At 47.1% G+C, this 19106-nt stretch overlaps 1 protein-coding gene across 1 annotated transcript in view; it reads right to left on the reverse strand.

Annotated features, from left to right (window-relative positions):
* The window catches only part of LOC102874158 (adherens junction-associated protein 1-like), a 186489-nt gene extending 167505 nt beyond the window's left edge, over positions 1-18984 (reverse strand). The window contains exons 1-3 of the mRNA XM_006885922.1: positions 18956-18984; positions 18551-18776; positions 18191-18276 (exon numbers count right to left, since the gene is read on the reverse strand). Coding sequence (XP_006885984.1) covers positions 18191-18276; positions 18551-18776; positions 18956-18984 — 341 coding nt within the window. The remainder of the gene's footprint in view (positions 1-18190; positions 18277-18550; positions 18777-18955) is intronic.
* Positions 18985-19106: the final 122 nt, after the last annotated feature.

The raw sequence follows: 19106 nt of genomic DNA on the forward strand, positions 1-19106 counted from the left end.
TGTTTCTCACAAGCACTTACATCTGTGGTTATAAAGTATATGTGATGCCAAGAGAAATGAAAACACACACCATCACAAAGACTTATTATGCAAGAATGCTCACTGTAGCATCATTTAACAGCCTCAAACTGGAAACAACCCAGCGCCCACCAAGTATGAATGGACAGACACACTGCGGTCTACCTAGTTACCGTATGATGGAATATTTCATTCCTCCAGAATGAAATGCAAGGAAATACTGACAAGGATGATAAGACAAGGATGAACCCCCAAAACACCAGGTAGAACAAAAATTAAATCCAGAAGACTACACATTGTGTGGCCTCATTTGTAGGAAATATCCAAACTGAACTAAAATCCAAGTCAAGCACTACCAGCTTGAATCTCACACAAGGTGACCAGTGTGTGTCAGAGCGGAACTATGCACCATGGGGTTTTTCAGTGATGTGAACGTTCAGAAACATGGGATCAGCCTTTCTTCCAAGGTGCCTCTTGGTGGATTTGAACCACCAACCTTTCAGCTAGTAGTTAGGTTAGTAATTAATTGTTGGTGCCACAAGGCAAATATATGCAGAAAGCACAGGAGTGGGTGCCTGAGGCTGAGAGTAGGGATGGAGGTTAACTATAAACAGGCACGAGGAAGCTTATCAGGAGTGGAAATATGCTAAAACTGGATTATGATGATGTATTCACAACTTGGTAAATTTACTCAACATCACGGAACTGTATATTTTAAATGAGTGGATTTTATGAGATATGAACTATAATATAAACACACACTGGGAACTCTGGGTAAGGAGTTACAATATCAACCCAAAGCCGCATGGTTCAAATCCTTAGGAGAAAAATGGGCAATCTTCTCCCATGTGATTTACAAACTCAGAAAAACCACTCCAGGGTCAGCTCTGAGTCAGTTCCCACTTGATGGTGATAAGGAACTCACACAAAAGGGTGTGCAATCCTTTTTACCCTGACTTCTAAATCAGGCTGAACCCAGCTTTCTCAATGTGACCATTCATTAATTTCTAGTCTCATCTCATGCACACTCTCGAGAGGGGGCCCCCCTTGGACTTCGTGACATAATTATTTTTAATTATTAAATAGGTTGAATAACAGTTATCTGTGCCACACGTTCCCTTTAACCCCCAAGTGGAGCGTCATTAATTCATTCTTGCTAAACAATCCCTCGTCTTGATCAGGAAACTTTCCCTTCGCACGTCAGGTGCCAGCAAAGGTTGTGGCTTCACTGCTACCAGAATCCGAGGGTTAAGTCCATCACAAAGCAACAGTATGAACACAGAATGGCTGACTCCTTCTTGGTTCATGTTTCATTTTGGTTTGTCTCTTCCCAGAGGTCAATGTGTCGCTTAAAAAGGGGAAGGGAATGAGAAGTAGGCTTCACTCAGAACAGGGAGCTGTGGGAGCGAAGAGGAAGAACTTGAATGCATCTTTGGTGTCAGAGAGAAAAGGAGTCAAATCTCAAGCTCTGCCGTTAGCTAGCTGTGGGACCCAGGGAAAATTAACTAGTTTTCTCCTGCAGCGCAAGGCCAACACGAGGATGAGCTGATGCCGTGTAGTTCAGTGGGACAAGCTGGCACAGACCCTGGTTCCAGAAAGCCCCTCAAATGATAGGTTTTCTTATCCCCTCATAGCTGTGCATGTGGGATTAGTAAGCAAAGCAGCAGGTCTAGCTCCTGGGAGCTCAGAAGCTCACAATCAAGTCCAAGATTGTGGAATTATCCGATTTCATTCAACACATACTAGCGGGGCATCCACACCTGACACTTGTCCTTTTATTATAAAAGACTGAAATCAAGTTAACGACGATGGCAAAGCCTCACTTCTCTGACTCCCCAGATGTAAGGCTCTGTTTCACTGATGTGGGAGTGAGGCACACACGGTGGTTTTGTGTTTGACTTGAAAACCAAGGACTAGGGCTGTGCAGCCACCCTCCAGGCTAAGGTAGGAAAGTGGGGCTGCCTCCAAAAAGGTTGCTCCACTTTCAGGGCTGACCTGATTTACAGGGAATCTGGGCAGCAATTCGTACTCAGTAATTATGCGCCTGGCCGTTTATTATTGTCACCAGCGATGGCTCTCGCAGCATTAATATAGCAACGCTGCACGTTCAGATGGCATCACAGGCTGAGTTCTAGCGAATGAGGTAGAGGTGGAATCCAGCATGCATTGTGGGTCCTATTGGACCCCTTCTGCCACTTCCGAACTGACACCACAAACTCATTGTTTGTTGTTGCTGTTATGTGCCATCGAGTCACTTGTGACTCATAATGACCCTATGTACAACAACCCTAAATCCTCCTCTGTCCTGTGCCAATCTCACTGTCTCCAACACACCCACCCCAATTACCCCAGTCATTGAATCAATCCACCTCCTAGAAGGTCTTCCCCTCCTGCGCTATCACTCCACCCTCCCAAGCATGACATCCTTCTCCAAGGACTGGTTCCTCCTTACAATATCCAAAGTAAGTCAGACGAAGCCTCAGAATCCTTGCCTCCAAAGAGCAGCCTGATTTAATCCTCTCCAGGATGAACCTGTTTGTGTTCTTAGCAGTTCATGGTACGTTCAATACTCTTCTCCAGCACCACAGCTCAAAGGCATCAATTCTCCTTCTGTCCTCCCTAGTCATTGTCCAGCTCTCTGATGCATAGCAAGCGATTTCAAAGACTATGGCCTGTATTGGGCACACCTTAGTCTCCAGAGTGACACCATTGCTCTTCAGTACTTTGGAGAGGTCCCTAACAGCAGACTTTCCCATCATAATATGTCTTTTAACCTCCTGGTTGCTGGTGACAAGAGTGTTGACTGTGGAGCCAAGCAAACTAAAGCTGTGAACAATCTCAATCTCTTCACCATCCATACCAGTTAGCCCAGTGGTGAGAATCTTTGTCTTCTTGATATTGAGCCTTAACCCATTTTGAAGGCTGTAGTCCTTTATCCTATACAGCAAGCGCTTCATGTCCTCCTCAGTTTCAGCAAACAACAACGAACTCATCGCGATCCAATAAAGAAAGGTTCTTGAAAGAGGTTAAACATTACCTCACACAGTCAGACCCCCACATATACATACGTACTCACACATACTCTCATACTTACACACACTCTACAAACAGAACAAACTGTAAAGGAGGAGTGATAACTTATTAACTGTTGCTGATTGCCTTCGAGTTGAGCACGACTCACAGCGACCCTATGAACAAAAGACCTGAAGCCCCTCTACAACCATCAACATTTATCAAAGTTCATAGTTTCCAGAGGCATCTTATTTAGGAAGTGGATACCACTCCTGCTTCCAAAATGTATTAACTGCACTTTATTTTAAGATGGCTACCTGCCATGGTCTTTGCAGTCACTTGCTATGCATCAGAGAGCTGGACAATGACAAGGGATGATAGAAAGAGAATTGATGCCTTTGAGCTTTGATGTTGGAGAAGAGTATTAAATATACCATGGAAGCTAAGAAAATGAACAGGTTTGTGCTGGAGAGGGTGAAGCCAGGCTTTTCCTGAGGCAAGGATTCTGAAGCTTCTTCTGACATACTTTGGACTTGATGTAAGGAGGGACCAGTCCTTGGAGAGGGACATCATGCTTGGGAGAGTCGGGGTGGGGGGACAGCACAGGAGAGGAAGACCCTCTATGAGACGGATTGATTCAGTGACTGTGGTAATGGGGGTAAAATGTGTCAGAGATAGCGTGATTGGCACAGGATAGGGCAGAGTATAGGGCTGTTGTACACAGGGTAGCTGAGTCACAGCACATAACAACAACAACATGTTGCTGTTACGTGTAAGTAAGTTCACTACAACCCATCGCAACACTTCCCAAAACTCACCAGAGACTTAGCCTATCCTGCGCCATGCTCGTGATCTCAGTCACTAGGCCAACTCACCTTTTTGAGAGTCTATCTTTCTCTGACCCTCCACCGTTTTCCCATCATGACATTTTTTTCCCCAAGGGCTCCTGACTATATGCCCGAAGTATGTGAGATGATGTCTCACCATCCTGCCTCTAAGGGGCAGCCTCGCTGAACTTCCTCCAAGACATACTTGATTGTTCTTTTGAAAGTTCATGTATTATTCTGTACTCTTTACCAACACCTCAAAACAAAGGTATTCATTCTTCTTTTATCTACCTTATTTATTATCCAAATTTCGGAGACATAGGAAACAACTGAAAATGCCACTGCTTGGATCAGATGCACCTTAGTCTCTATACTGCCAGTGTTGCTCTTTAGTACTTGGGACAGGTCCTGGGCAGCAAATATCCCCAATGCAATGTCATCAATGCAATGTTATCTGTTTGTTTGTTTCTTTGTTTTTTACTACAAGGATGTTGAGTGTAGATGAAAATTAAATAGTTGACAACTTGAATCTTTTCTCCATCTATCATGATGTTGTTGTCTGCTAGTCCATGGTAAGGTTTTTGCTTTCATGATGTTGAGATGTAACCCATTTTGAAGGCTAATTGTCTTTGATCTTCTGAAGTGAGTGCTTCAAGTCTTCTTCAGGTTCTGCAAGCAGGGTTGTGTCATCTGCAAAACGCAGGTTGTTGACTTGGCTTTCCCCAATTCTGATAGCATACTCTTCTTCACATAGTCCAGCTTCCAGAAGAAAGCTATAGATTCATACGCTGTTGCAAGAAACGGATCCTGATATCTCTCTCACAATTCCTCCAAACATGAAAAATTACCACATAAAACAGAATGTCTCCCTCACCACAGGATCTTTTGCCGCTGCTCTATTCACTTCCTTCCTGTCCTAATAAAAACCCTGTCTCACCGAGACTCCACTTGTATCAAAGTATAATTGTGCTCCACAGGGTGACCAGTGGTTGACTTGCCAGAAGGAGACTGCCAAACCTTCCTCCCACGCTGCTTCTACCAACCCAAAGAAACTCCTGTCGAGTCCGTTCATAGTGACTCTTCATCAGGTTTCTGAGGATATAAATCGTTACTAGATGAGAAGGTTCACCTTTCTCCTAAGCAGTGGCTAGTGGACTGGAACTGCCAATCTCTCGCTTAGCAGTCCAATACATTGCCCACTACACTACCAGGGATGCTTCTTAAAGACTTGAACTTCCAACCTTTCCATTAGAAACCCAGCTTGTTGACTGATAGACTACTCAGAGACTTCTCTTCTGCCTTTGTTGTTGTTGTATACCATCAAGTAGGAACCGACCCATAGTAACCTTCCAGAGGGTTTTCAGAGGCAGTTAATCACATGGAAGGAGACTGTCCATCCTTCTCCCACAGAGCAGCTGGTGCTCTCAAACTGCACGCATTTGGGACTGCGGCACAGCTTCTTGTCACGAGGCCACCAGAGCTCCCTTCTGCCTTTTTCTCCTCCTTACTCCCTCACAGCACCAACATATTCTCCATTTTTAGAATACTATTATTTCAAGAATGTTATATGGAAGGAATTATATAGTATTAACATTGTGTGGACTGGAACCACTTTCCCCCCATTCAGCAATCTTCTCTGGAGATTCATCTAAGATGTTGCGGGTATCAAGAACTTGTTCCTTTTTATTGCTGTATAATATTCCATATACCATAGCTATACCACAGCTTAACCATTCACCATGTATCAAGAACTTGTTCCTTTTATTGCTGTATAATATTTCATATACCATAGATATACCACAGCTTAATCATTCAATCAAACAAGTTATGTGTGTTGTTCCATTTGGAGAATTCACAAATGAAGTGGCTACAACTACTTGCATGTAGATTTTTGTGTGTACGTAGATTTTCATTTCTCTGGGATGAATGCCCAAGAGTGCAACTGGTCAATTGTGAACTGGCTGGCTGTTTAGTTTTTTAAGACACAGCCAAACTGTTCCACAGGGTGGTTGTAACATTTTCTAGTTCCACCAGCAATGTGCAGATTATCTATTCTTTCTGCATCCTTGCCAGCATTTGGTGTTGGCACTATTTTTCCATTTTAGCCTTTCTAATAAGCATGTAGGGATATCTCATTATGTTCTTAATTTGCATCCCCCTAAAGGCTAATGATGTTGAACATCTTTTCATGTGCTTATTTGCCATCTGGGTATCCTTTTTGGAGAAATATATCTTCATGTCTTTTGCCCATTCCCTAAGGGGATGAACTTTTCTTAATAAATAAATAAATAAATAAAACCCTGCTGAGTTCTGTGAGCTCTATATATTCCAGATACTAGTCTTGTGGTGTATATATGGTTCTCAAATACTTTATCCAATCTGTAGATTATTCTCTCCTCCTTGGCAGAGTCTTTTACAGAACAAAATCTTCCCTCTTGATCCAGTCACATTTTTCCATTTTCCCCTCTTGTGGGTCATGAGTTTAGTATCAAGTTTAAAAATTCTTTGCCTAGTCATGGATCACAAAGATTTTTTTTCTCCTATGTTTTATTTCCAAAAGATTTATAGTTTTTACATTTAAATCTGTGAACCATTTTCAGTTAAACTAGGAGTAAGGTGTGAAACCTAGATCACTGCTCAGTTTTTTGCTGATGCATGCCCAATTGTTCCAGCACCATTTGTTAAAAAGCCTATCTCTCATCCATTAAATTTGCACCTTTGTCAAAACTCATTTGAGCATATTTGTGGGAGTCTATTTCTAGATTCTTCGCTCTGTTTCATTGATCTGTGCGTTAATCCCTCCACCAATACTAGAATACTAGCAGCCACAGAGTCAATTCTGAGTCATAGCGACCCCATGTGTTTCAGGGTAAAACTGTGCTCTAAGATTTTTAATGGCTCTGGGTAGATCTGAACCTTCGCCCTTTGGGTTAGTAGCCAGGCATGTTAACGATGTGCCACCCAGACAATCTACCGGACACTAGTCTTGACTACTGTAGGCAGGAATTATAGTATTAAAAATAATATGCTACTTTTAATAAGTCTTAAATTTTCATAGACGGATTGCTACCATTTCATTATTCTTTCCAAAATTATTTTTAGCTATTTTGGTTCCTTTGTCTGCCTATACAAATGTTGGAATACTCTTATCTACAAGTGCAGAAAACTTGCCAGAATTTTTAGAAGCATTGTGTTAAGCGGGCATATCCATTTGAGGAGGATTAACATCTTTATAATATCCTATCCACTCTTCCAATATACATTTATCTAGTATGCTTCTACCTGCATCTTTTCTTTCTTTCAGTGGCTTGTGTAACCTTGAGCATACAAGCCTTGCACAAATTTTGTTAGATTTATAGCTAAGAATTTAATGTTTGACTATCATAAATAACAATGTGCTTTTCATTTCAGTGTCCATACCTACATTACATGTATACATAAATACAATTTAACTTTGTATGTCTATATTGTTGCAACCTTGTTAAACTCACGTATTACCGTACAAGGGGTTCCCCCGCCCCCACCACATTACATGAGGTTCTCTATTTAGAAAGAGAGAACATCTGCAAAAGCTGAATTCTTTTCTGATCTGTAGGCCTTTTATTTCCTTTTGTCTTATACTAACCAGAAATTTCCAGCATTGTGTTAAAGAAGAATGTTGACCTGTTGCCTTAGTTCTGATTTCAGAAGAAAAGTATCCAGTTTCTCTCTTAAGTATCATATTGATTGTAGGTTCTCTTGAATGCCATTTATCAAGCTGAGGAAGTTCCCCTCTATTCCTACCTTTCTGAGGGTTTTTATCATGAACAGGTGTTGGATTTTGTCCAATACATTTCCAGAATTGATTGATATGATTATGTCATTTCTTTAGCCTTTTATTATGATAGATTGAATTGAATGCTTTTCAAATATTGAACCATTCTTGCATGAATGAGTATAGAATGAGTTCCTTTTTGGTTATGGTATATGTACTTTTGAACTCTGTGATAATAGTGTATAGTTATTTTTGCAAACAAAATATGGATCTATAATTTTATTTTTTATTATTACTATTACTATCACTATCATTATTACTATTATTATTGTGAGGTTTGTATTCTCTTTATTTTTATAGGATGCTCTGGTAGCCCACTGGATAAGGGGTTGCTCTGCCAAAGTAAAGGAAGATGAGCGATCTCCCCCCAAGTGACTTACAACCTCTGAAAACCTTCCAACAAGGGCCAGCAATAAGCCAGTTCTAGCTCAACAGCAATGAGTGTTTTTATGTATCAGGGCAATACCAGCTTCATAAAACATACTGGGAGTGTTCACTTCCAGGGAACTTTCTTGATGAGAGACGTGGTCCACTGGGAGTCATGTGAACCTGATTCTTGTTCAGAACAGCAGTTGATGAAACAGCAAGAACTTGCTTTACACAGCCCTGGTACACTTTACCCTGGCAGTTCCTACAAGACCTCCCCTCACCTCCTGAGACTGCACTGCAGGACCCACCGGGACTGAGTTACCCTGCTCACTCTTCCACTAGAGTTTTCACAATAGCTAATGGAATAAGGCTGTAGATTGAGTTTTGCCAAAAGAGGGCAACTGGTCAGCTAGTCAGTTGGACCCAACATTCCTTAAGTTTTCCTTCCAGGGTCTTAGAGGTTCTTGGAGAGGGACATCATGTTTGGGAGGGTGGAGGAAGGTGCAAGAGAAGAACCTCTAAGAGGTAGATTGATTCAGTGACTGGGGTAATCGGGATGGGTGTGTCAGAAGCAGTGTGGTTGGCACAGGATAAAGCAGGGTTTAGGGCTGTTGTACATAGGGTCGCTAGGAGTTGCAAGTGACTCGATGGCACATAACAACAACAACAAAGGTAGCCAGTAAATTTAAAATCATGAACAATCAGATCAAAATTCAAGGTAGCCCAGAGCAGTTAGTTATTTCATTTGGGCCCGTTATCCCTGACTCAGCTCCAGTTCAGAGCAACTTCACGTGCTTCAGAGGACAACTATGTTCCCTATGGTTTCGAAGGGCTGATACTTCAGAAATGATCACTAGCTCTTTCTTGTGAGACACTTCTGGGTGAGCAGAGCTCCCAAACTGAGAGGCTGGCCATCAAAACAAATCCATTATGTTTATATGTAAGGAACTTGTTCTTGTTGTTGTTGCTGTTAGGTGCCATTAAGTCAAGTCCAATTCCCAGCAACCCTATGATCTGAAGCCTTCCCTCTCCTGTGCCAGCCTCATCGCCTCTGACCCACCTGAGCCATCGTTAATCACTGTATCAATCCATCTGCTTGAGGCTCTTCCCGTCCTTGGCTCGTCTTCCACTTCTGCAAGCACAGTTTCTTTCTCCAAGGACCAGCCCCTCCTAACAACACGCCCACAACAGATGACACGAGGTTTCACCATCCTCCTCCCTAAGGAGCATGCTGGCTGCACCCTCTCCAAAATGTATCTGTTCATTCTTTCAGCAGCGCATGAGCTATTATTCCATGCTCTTCTCCTGCACCTCGGCCACAAAGCATCATCAATTCTTCTCTGGCATCGTGAGTCCCTGTACAACTCTCAGGTGCATAGCACGTCACTGAAAGAGTATGGCTTGGAGCAGGTACACCTTAGTCTTCAAGCTGACATCTTTGCTCTTCAGCACGTTGAAGAGGTCTCTTATTGCAAACTTTCACAAGGCATGTCTTCCTATTTCATGACTGCTGATACCAAGGTTGTTGATTATGGATCTGTTGTTGTTGTTGTTGTTATGTGCCGTCAAGTCGCTTGCGACTCATAGCGACCCTATGTACAACAGCTCTAAACTCTGCTCTGTCCTGTGCCAATCGCACTGCACTGTCTCTGATACACCCATCTGATTACTTCAGTCACTGAATCAATCTACCCCATAGAGGGCCTTCCTCTCCTGTTCCCTCTTCCTCCACACTCCCAAGCATGAAGTCCCTCTCCAGGGACTGGTCCCTTCTTGCAACATGTCCAAAGTATGTCAGATGGAGCCTCAGAATCCTTGCCTCCAAGGAGGAGCCTGGTTTAATCCTCTCCAGGCTGAACCTGTTTTTTTTTCCTTAGCAGTTCATGGTATATTTAATACTCTTCTCCAGCACCACAGCTTAAAGGCATCAATTCTCTTTCTATCCTCCCTAGTCATTGTCCAGCTCTCTGATGCATAGCAAGTGATTTCAAAGACTATGGCCTGTATCAGGCACACCTCAGTCTCCAGAGTGACACCATTGCTCTTCAGTACTTTGAAGAGGTCCCTAACAGCAGACTTTCCCATTCTAATACGTCTTTTACTTTCCTGGCTGCTGGTGTCAAGAGTGTTGACTGTGCAGGCAAGCAAACTAAGGTTGTGAAGAATTTCAGTCTCTTCACCATCCATCTGATGCTGCCAATTGGCCCAGTGGTGAGAATCTTTGTCTTCTTGATATTGAGCCTCAATCCATATTGAAGGCTGCAGTCCTTGACCCTCTGCAGCAAGTGCTTCAGGTCCTCCTCAGTTTCAGCAACAGGATCTAAGTAAGCAAATCATTGGCAATTTTGATCTTTGCTCCATTTAGCATGATGTTGCCTAAGGGTGGTCAGAAAGACACCTTTTATGACTACAGTCAAATGTACCATGTCTAGAAGTTCTGGTGGGCATCTCCTGTGTTCATCTTCTTTCTCGTGTCAGTCACCATTGCCAGAGGCCACACCAGTGCTGGGTCAGCAATTCCCTGGTGATCTGTGTGCTTCTAGAGACCACAGGTGAGGTGGGTGTGTCAGCGCCATGGCATGGTCAGAATCCCCACAGGAGCCCATCAGGCACTGAACACAGCACGCCTCAGCCCACCTGCAGCAAAGCCTCTCTGTGCTTTCATTAGCAGCCCGCTCCTCCGCCTGACTGTGACACGCTCAGCATCTCCTGTTCAGACCCGTTCCTGTGAGCAACACCAGCAGATCCCTGGGCAAGAGGCAATTCATTTTAAAACCAGGTTTCTTCCCCTGAGGTGGAAGCCCCTGAGGATAACTCAATGATACTCACTAGTTCCTAAGACCTGTGATACAGTTATAAAACAGAAATACACACGTGCACATATGATGTGCTGGTGAGAGCACACACAACTTAAACATGTTCATACAACACCCACAATGCGCACACACACCACACCACAAACATACAGCATATGCCCCAGTACACATTTGTATGAACACACAACACAGGCATGTATGCACATGTACAGGCAGGAGTGAACAAACACGCAACACATCCATTCACATACAACATACACACAGTGAATATGCACATACATGTTGTAGTTAAGTGCCGTCGAGTCGCTTGTGACTCATACCGACCCTATGTACAACAGCCCTAAACCCTGCTCTATCCTGTGCCAATTGCACTGTCTCTGACACTCCCTTTCTGATTACCCCAGTCACTGAATCAATCCACCTTATAGAGGGTCTTCCCTTCCTGTGCTGTCCCTCCACCTTACCAAGCATGATGTCCCTCTCCAAGGACCTGTCTCTCCTTACAAGATGTCCAAAGTATGTCAGACGAAGCCTCAGAATCCTTGCTCCAGGGAGCTGCCTGGTTTAACCCTCTCCAGGATGAACCTGTTTGTTTTCCTAGCAGTCCATGGTTCTCTCAATACTCTTCTCCAGCACCACAGCTCAAAGGCATTAGTTCTCCTTCTATCCTCCTTAGTCACTGTCCAGCTCCCTGACAGCAAAGACCATGGCCTGTATCATACGCACCTTAGTCTCCAGAGAGACACCATTGCTCTTCAGTACTCTGGAGAGGTCCCTAACAACAGACTTTCCCATCACAATACGTCTTTTAATTTCCTGGCTACTGGTGGCAAGAGTGTTTACTGTAGAGCCGAGCAAACTGAAGCTGTGAGCAATCTCAATCTGTTCACCATCCATCCTGATGATGCCAATTGGTCCAGCGGTGAGAATCTTTGTCTTTTTGACCTTGAGCCTCAATCCATCCAACATACACACCATAAACATACACATACAACATACACATACACCACGAACATGCACAGACAACATACACACAGTAAACCTATATGCATGCATGCAACACCCACCCAGGACACACATGTACACACTCACGCATTGCATATGCACATACACACACACAACTCATGTGCACACATATCCCAAAGGCACATACATGTACATACAATACACAGACAATGCACCTTCTCGAAACACACACACACAACACGTCCTTCTCAGGAAACATTTTCATTCCTGCCAGGCTAATACGAAGGAGCTCTGGGGGTATATTCCACAGTATATTTCATTTCTAAACAAAAGGCCACACATCTTCGGTAGTTCAAATCCACCGTGGCTCTATGGGAGAAAGACAGGCAGTCTCCTTTCATTAACATTTATAGTCTCAGAAACTCCATGGAGGGTCAACTTGAATTAACAGCTTTTGGCCATTGAGAGGGTCTCTAAGCCAACGTGACCCAGCAGAGTCTCCGATCCCTATAAGCAGGTAACAGTGCAGAGACTGAAGGGCCCATCCCAATCAGGTGGCTTCAGTGAACTTGAGCTTCCTGCTGCTGTCAGGGCAGCCTGAGACATCTGACTCCCCTATCTACTCTTTCAGCATCTGCCTGGTAGTCCAGAGCCAGCTCTGGTGCACACTTGTACCCAGCCTATCAGTCAACCAGTCACACAGTTTGCGCACCGGGCTGGCTCTCAGCAAATGTCTGATGCTGAATCTGGACAGGCGGGCCCTCCTCGGATCTGACACCCCCCCCTAAACAGTAGTATCAGGGGCAGGCAGGCTAGAGAGGCCAGAAGTTCAATGGCAATGACTTCTCTTGGTTTTGAACCTCTACAGCAAGTTTTCACCATGGTAACCATCAGGGCCGTGGGGCTCCTGAGCACTTGAAATGCAACTGGTCCAAGCCGAGAGGGGCGCCGAGCATGCATCACTGTCTGGTTTCAAAGCCGTAGCTGTTGTTGTCGTGTACCACGGCATCAGAACCAACACATAGCTGACCCTCCAGCGGGTTTCCAGAGGCAGTTAATCACACGGGAGGAGACTGCCCATCCTTCTCCTGCAAAGCGAGACTTAGTACGGAACACAAATACACAGTGTCTCATTAATACTACGTCAGAATATTGATTACACACTGAAATGATACTATCTTGGCTCTATTTGGGTTAATACAAATAGATAATGAAAATTAATTTCATCTCTCTTTTTTTGGGGGGTTGCTTTTTTTTAATGTGGCTACTGTCTCTGGTAAACTCTTCCCTATTAATCATACACACACTGCCCCAGGAGGCCTTAAGAAAGCCAAAATTAAGGGGAAGTCTCAGCCCCAAATTAAAGCCAATAAAATTGCTTTTGATGCCCCAAGCATTCCCTCACTATCACATCATATTCTCTATCCGCCTTCCTCACCTACACTCTACTGCCAGGGGTGCCGCCTATCATCATGTTCTCTTTCCATCTCTACTCACCTCCTCCTCCCAAGCAATTCAAAATCTAATACTATCATTCATATTTAAGTGGTAATAGCAGAAAACAAAAAAACCTTGATGGATAGTATTTCTGAGCTTCCATACATTCCAGCTTTGATGAAAACATAGCCAAAGAAAAGCATCTCTAATAGTGGAATTGTGAGCACTAGTAAGCTAAAGGACTGTCTATTCGGGGCAGGACTGAGCCTATGCCTCAGGGGAGCCCTAGTTGGATAGCCTTTCCCAAGTTTCAGTGCCGAGTTACAGAAGAGTGAAACACAAATGCAGTGCTTGATTAAACAAGGGCACGATGCTACAGGGACACATTTAGTCTCTCGAAGACACTTCTTGTGTATTTATTATGCCCCAGACACTCTTCCCAAGATTCAATAAAGGTGGCGACATACTCCTTGCCCCTGGGAGCTCAGGGTTCAGAGGTCTAAGATCCTTATTAATGCAAAACAAGAAACCTGCTGGTCACTAAGCAATTTCCTAGTGGATACACTCCCTAGTGGATCCACCCCCTAGGTCTCCACGGCCATGTTCAAGTGTCTAGCATGGCTGCCACTGCTCCCTTCTGGTGGTTCCTGAGGTCACAGGCAGGGAGAACATAAGAAGTGTTTCTAGAAGATCCAGCATCCCAAGGAAGGCCAGGGCAGAGCCTCGGAAGCAGCGGCATCCAGCCGTGAGCCCAGAAGTGGTGCAAAGGCTGAGGGACATAGGCATGCCAGCCATCCTTGGCCAGCCCACTCGAGAGAGTACAGCAACTTCAGAAGGTCCAGTGGGCAGAACCAGCGCAACTAAAGAGAGGCTAGCAGGCTGAGGGTTACCAGGACAAAGCACAGGTGAATCCAGCATTGCTGATGCTGGCCTTTTTGTGAGGGGCTGTGCTAAAGGAATAAAACTGACACCTTTCTGCAGAATATACAAATGGGAAATGTGGACCCAAGTCTGAGTGTCCCACCCAGCCTGGGCTTCAGCTCAGACTGTTGTAAACACATGACTTTCAAGAGACTGCCCTGCTCCCCTCCCCCAGGCCTAAAACTGGAGAGCTTGTGCACCCTCTCAAGCCGACTCTAGAGATATGTATCAACTATTGAGACAAGGCTTCTGGCCCCTCAGACCCCTGGGACCCCTTCCTAAGAGAGACAGAAGCAGAGGCCCTGCCACAGGTCACCTCCCTGTGCCTACCTCCAGTCCCGGGCAGAGACTGTGGGACATTTTGCGGTCACTCTCTCATTCCTAACAGCAGAACAAGTCCACCTCACGGCCAGCCTGCAAAGGGCTTCAAGAACTTGGTGCCAAAGAAGCACGTGACCCCTCAGACCTGACTTTTGAGGTACAGAGTGCTGACCCCAAAGAGGAAGGCATGCTACGCCCCCGGAGGAGGTGAGAATTGATCCAAGGCTGGGCCCAGAGAGCACCCCAGAAGTCAGTGGCACCCCCCTGAGGTCCAGCCTCCAGCTGACTTTCGCCAGAAGCCAGATTAACTCCGAGTTAATCTGAGTTATATAACCGCCACTCCCCACTCCTGAGCTTCGTGACTCACCGCTTCTTGGAATTCCTGGAAGGGGTCTTAGAGAAAGCTGGCTGCCGGGCTCATGTACCGGAGCAGGAGCGAGCCCCCACTCCACCTCCCCCTCGGAGTCTGATTGGCATAGGAAGGAGAACCCTCTGGAGCCAGACTTCAAACACCGAAATCTAGATCAAGGATATATTTGGCTTTTCCAAGCTAATCTTTACATCAACTTGGTCTCTACTGGCTTGTAACCCTTTGAAGAAAACTTGGCAACTCCGTGTTGGAAGCAGATGACTCTTATGTAACCCGGGCAAGGAGCCCCTGTGCTCTGCTGGCTTCGTGGCCAGTGGGGCAGCAGACACGCCCAGCTTTGCATCTGTCCCCTTCCTCCAGACCCAGGTGTTCCCAGCTGTCACTGTCACACTTGCTCCCAGGACCTTGTGATCCTCCCACAAAAAGATGCCCACCAAGCCCAGAGCTAAGCGAGGATATGGAGCAGTGCTGCTTGTGGTGGGTCAGAGTGGGGCTGGGGTGGGAGGTGGGGGGTGATGAGGAAGCTGAGAGGCAGCGGCTCCCACTGCCACCTACTCTGAACACGTGGTGGGGGTGGAGGAGGCAGTCAGCTTCCTCCCCGGGGACCCAGAGACAGCCATCTCAGGGAGGCCTGGAGCTGTCTCAGCCACTGAGCCAAAGAACACCCAGCTGCCTTGTCCTGCTCCCTACAATCACACAGAAAGGAGCTGAGGATGAAAACAAACAAGAGGAAGCCAGGCTGGGGGAAGGGGCCCCAAACGCAGGGGGTCCTGAGGAGGAGGAAGAAATGCAACCTGTGCTGGGACCAATTTGAGCTGCCTCCTGAAACTGCCTTTTATTCACGCATTCCTCTCCCTCCTGAGCATGGCAACTACTGACAAGAGATGGATTCCAGTTGCAATCAATTAGAGACAGCAGCTGGAAGCTGGAGGGAGCCAGGACTCAGGAGCGCGATGCCTGGGGATGGAGCACAGAGCTCTGCCCTGAACCCAGCTTTGCAGACTCAGCTGCTGGGGGAAGTAAGAGGCAGGGTGCTTAGGGATCCCAGGCACCCACCGTTTCCCTAAGGTGAGGTCCAAGCATAAGCTGAGGACTAGAGCCTCTCCCCACTGCCCCCGGGAAACTAGGAGTGCCCACAAAAATAAAGAGAAAGAGAGCGAGAGCGAGTGAGCGAGTGAGAGAGAAAGAGAGAGTGAGAGAGAAATATCACATGCAATCTATTCACACCCACATTGGACCCCCAAAGAGCCGGAGCTTCCCAAGCAGAAAGGGTGACCCAAGGCACCTTAGGCTGTGAGATCATAACCTAGCAAGTGTCTGTTCACGAGCACATTCCTGACCAGTGTCACCTAGCAAATGCCTTTGGTCGGACACTGGGAAACCAGACAATAGCTGGACAAAGGCATGGGCGTCCGAGGCTGCAGGCTCTGAGGCCACCAGCCACTGGGCAGGCAAAGTCTTCGGTGGGGAAAACTCGAGCTGCTTGCTGAGTAAGCATCCCTTGCAAGATCCTCTGGAAGAACATCGATGTGTAAGCTCAAATGTAACTTGTCAGGCTGCTGGTCTCCTTCAAGAGTTACCTTTCTAAGCGCCGACAGAAAGCATCTTTGGAGCTTTTATCCCTCCACCACCGAAGGGGAAAAAAGGTATAGAAATAGCTCCTGTACCGCTCAATAAGCCTCAATCTTGTTTTCCTGTCTAAAGAGGAAAGGCTCACACACAGCTCAGTTCAAACACAGGAGCCGTAAAGCCAGCTGAGACATCGTCTGGGAGGCAGGAGCCGAGCAGCCCCTCAGGGAACGCCCAGTCTCCAGCCTGGCAGAGCAAGCTGGTATCTGTCACCTTGTCACCTCAGACCAGGCTCAGCCCGAGGATCAGAGGCAGCCTGTCTTGAGTAGTCTGGGAGCCCAGCAACAAGACGCTTGGCTCTCACCTAGTGAGCAGAACGGCCTGTAAGAAAGATGACGGCTTGCAAGCACATCTTCCTGGCAAAAGCACACCTCGATGCCCCGCCACTGCACACCCGGTACAATGTAAAACACAGCCTCCAGCACAGAACCTTCTGCTCCCAGAAACCAACATCACTGGACTGGACAGGGCTCTCTTGGCAGGTAAAAAGCCTGTCCTTCCTTGCAAGGAACAGCTACAGACATCCCTGATGCCAACATAATGAGTAAAAAAAAAAAAAAAAAAAGCCAAAGGTCAAATTTCAAATCCACCAAAAGCACTGTTTTTGAAAGCAAAGCACCAAAGAGAACCTACTTGCTGAGGTTTCAGAAGAACTGATTTAATAGCTTGGGAACTAACAAAGGGGTTTCTTAAAGTGCCCTTTCTTCTCAGCTTCCCTCTCCAATATCAAAATGCAATCATCTCTCCATCTAGCAAACTTAGCAATAAAAGCATGTTGATCCAAATAACTTGCCATCGATAATCAAGAGTTAAGACAGCAGTGCAGGAAACCCACAAGCTGCAAGGATCACCTACTGGGAGACAGGGCTGTGGGGGGATTGGAGGGTGGCTGGTCACTCACAGCGCCCCCACCTCCAGTCTGGCTGACACCTCCAACAAGTCCCAGTAGACCAAGCCTCACACTCACACGCAGGCCAAATCGGGTTCATAGCACTGTGCCTGAATCTCCCTTATCTCCCCAAGCCTAGACCTTATCTGGCCCGACCATAAGCTATTGATCCCCACGCAGCCCAGCCAATAACTAGCAGGATCCAATTCATTGTTAACCTCTTAATGGCCACGCAAGCAAACAAAACCTGAAAAGAAACACTGCTTTCCAGAAGAAAAGGCAAACAATAACACTTGATAATTAACAGTTTTAAATAGTGTTTACCCTTGGGGTGTTAAGTCGTCTCTGGCATCAAACAGAACTTGGAAGCACTTGGAGGTCCCTGTCCTCTTTTATTTCTCAAAATCAGGCCGCGCGCTCCATCCTCCCACAGCCCCACTCCAGGAGCTTTTTTATGAGTGGTGGGGGGCGCTAGGCAGCCTGTTCGCCTCCTTTCCAAACCACTGGTCCCTTTTCTCTCCAAAGCAGGAACGCAGCGCATCCCAGTGGACAGGCTCCAGAAGCGCACGCCGATTTCTCCGCCTCTGCCTGGATCTTGCCGTCCCAGTTCACCCCCAGGATCGACGCACCAGCTCCGAAGAGCCCCAGGGCAGGATGGTGACTGGTTAATAATATCTGCCCCGTGAAGGGGCAGCCTGTGCCATGGCTTTACCAGGCTGCAAAGGCAAAGGCTGACGAAGAAGGAGCGCCATGGAGGGCCAGGCAAAGTTTGTAGAGCTGGGTCATAAGGAGTCCGCTCACCTAGGGCTCTGCACCCCACCCGGGTCTCTCCAGATGGTCCTGGAATCCCAGGCACAGACTAGACAGGCGCTTTCGCTGAGGAGGATCTGCCCAAGAGCGACGTAGGGTGGGGGGGGGGCTGCCCAGACGAGCTCTCACAAGTTCAAGCGTCTCCTGCCTCAGCTGCCCGCCAGCTGTGCGCGCTGTAGGACCCAGAGGTCACTGACGAACAGCTGGGTGGGCAGCTGGGAGCCTGGAGGGCCCTGCTCAGCCCCAGAGTCCCTAGGAAGGGAAACTGCCTGCCGTGCGTCTGTCTGTGCTGCTTTTTCTCGAACTCCGCCCGCACAGCTCTCGCGGGCAGCTTCCTCAGGCAGCCCCGGCCTTCGCTAGGGTCCCAGAGTCCGCCGCGCCCAAAGATTCGTGCGGCTCGTCCCAGGCCCTCCCAGGGGAGGCGCGCTGGGGCGGGCGGCCAGGACACTGCGCTGCTGGCTCTGGGTGCCGCGGGCGCGCCCGGCAGACACCACTGCCCAAAGAGATGGGCGAGCTGGGCGGGCGCTGGCCGGCCCTGGTCTCAGGGAGTCTGGCTAGGTGGTCGCTCCCTGCGAGGCTGTGGAATCCAGGGTGCTAGCGGATGCCCTTACCTGTATTAGGCACCCCGCCTGCCGCTCACAAGGAGCGAGGAGGGAACCCTTTCTCTCCAACGTTGAGAGAAAGGCGCCGCTCCAGCTAGCCCAGCACAAGCACACGCGCCCACACGCACCCTGCTTCCAGCGCCTGGATGCTCACCTGAGTCCTAAAAGCTGTTGAATCCACATGGTCACGTTTCGCGGAGCAGAGCCTCAGACCTTGCTCGCCCCGGCCATCTGCGCGGCGCCCGCGCCCGTTCGCGTCCGTCCCGCGGCGCCGGTCTCAGGCTCTTGGGCCGCCGCTGCCCGCC

Source organism: Elephantulus edwardii, unplaced genomic scaffold, assembly GCF_000299155.1.
Source record: "Elephantulus edwardii isolate Elephantulus edwardi_28Jun2011 unplaced genomic scaffold, EleEdw1.0 scaffold00045, whole genome shotgun sequence".
NCBI lineage: Eukaryota > Metazoa > Chordata > Mammalia > Macroscelidea > Macroscelididae > Elephantulus > Elephantulus edwardii.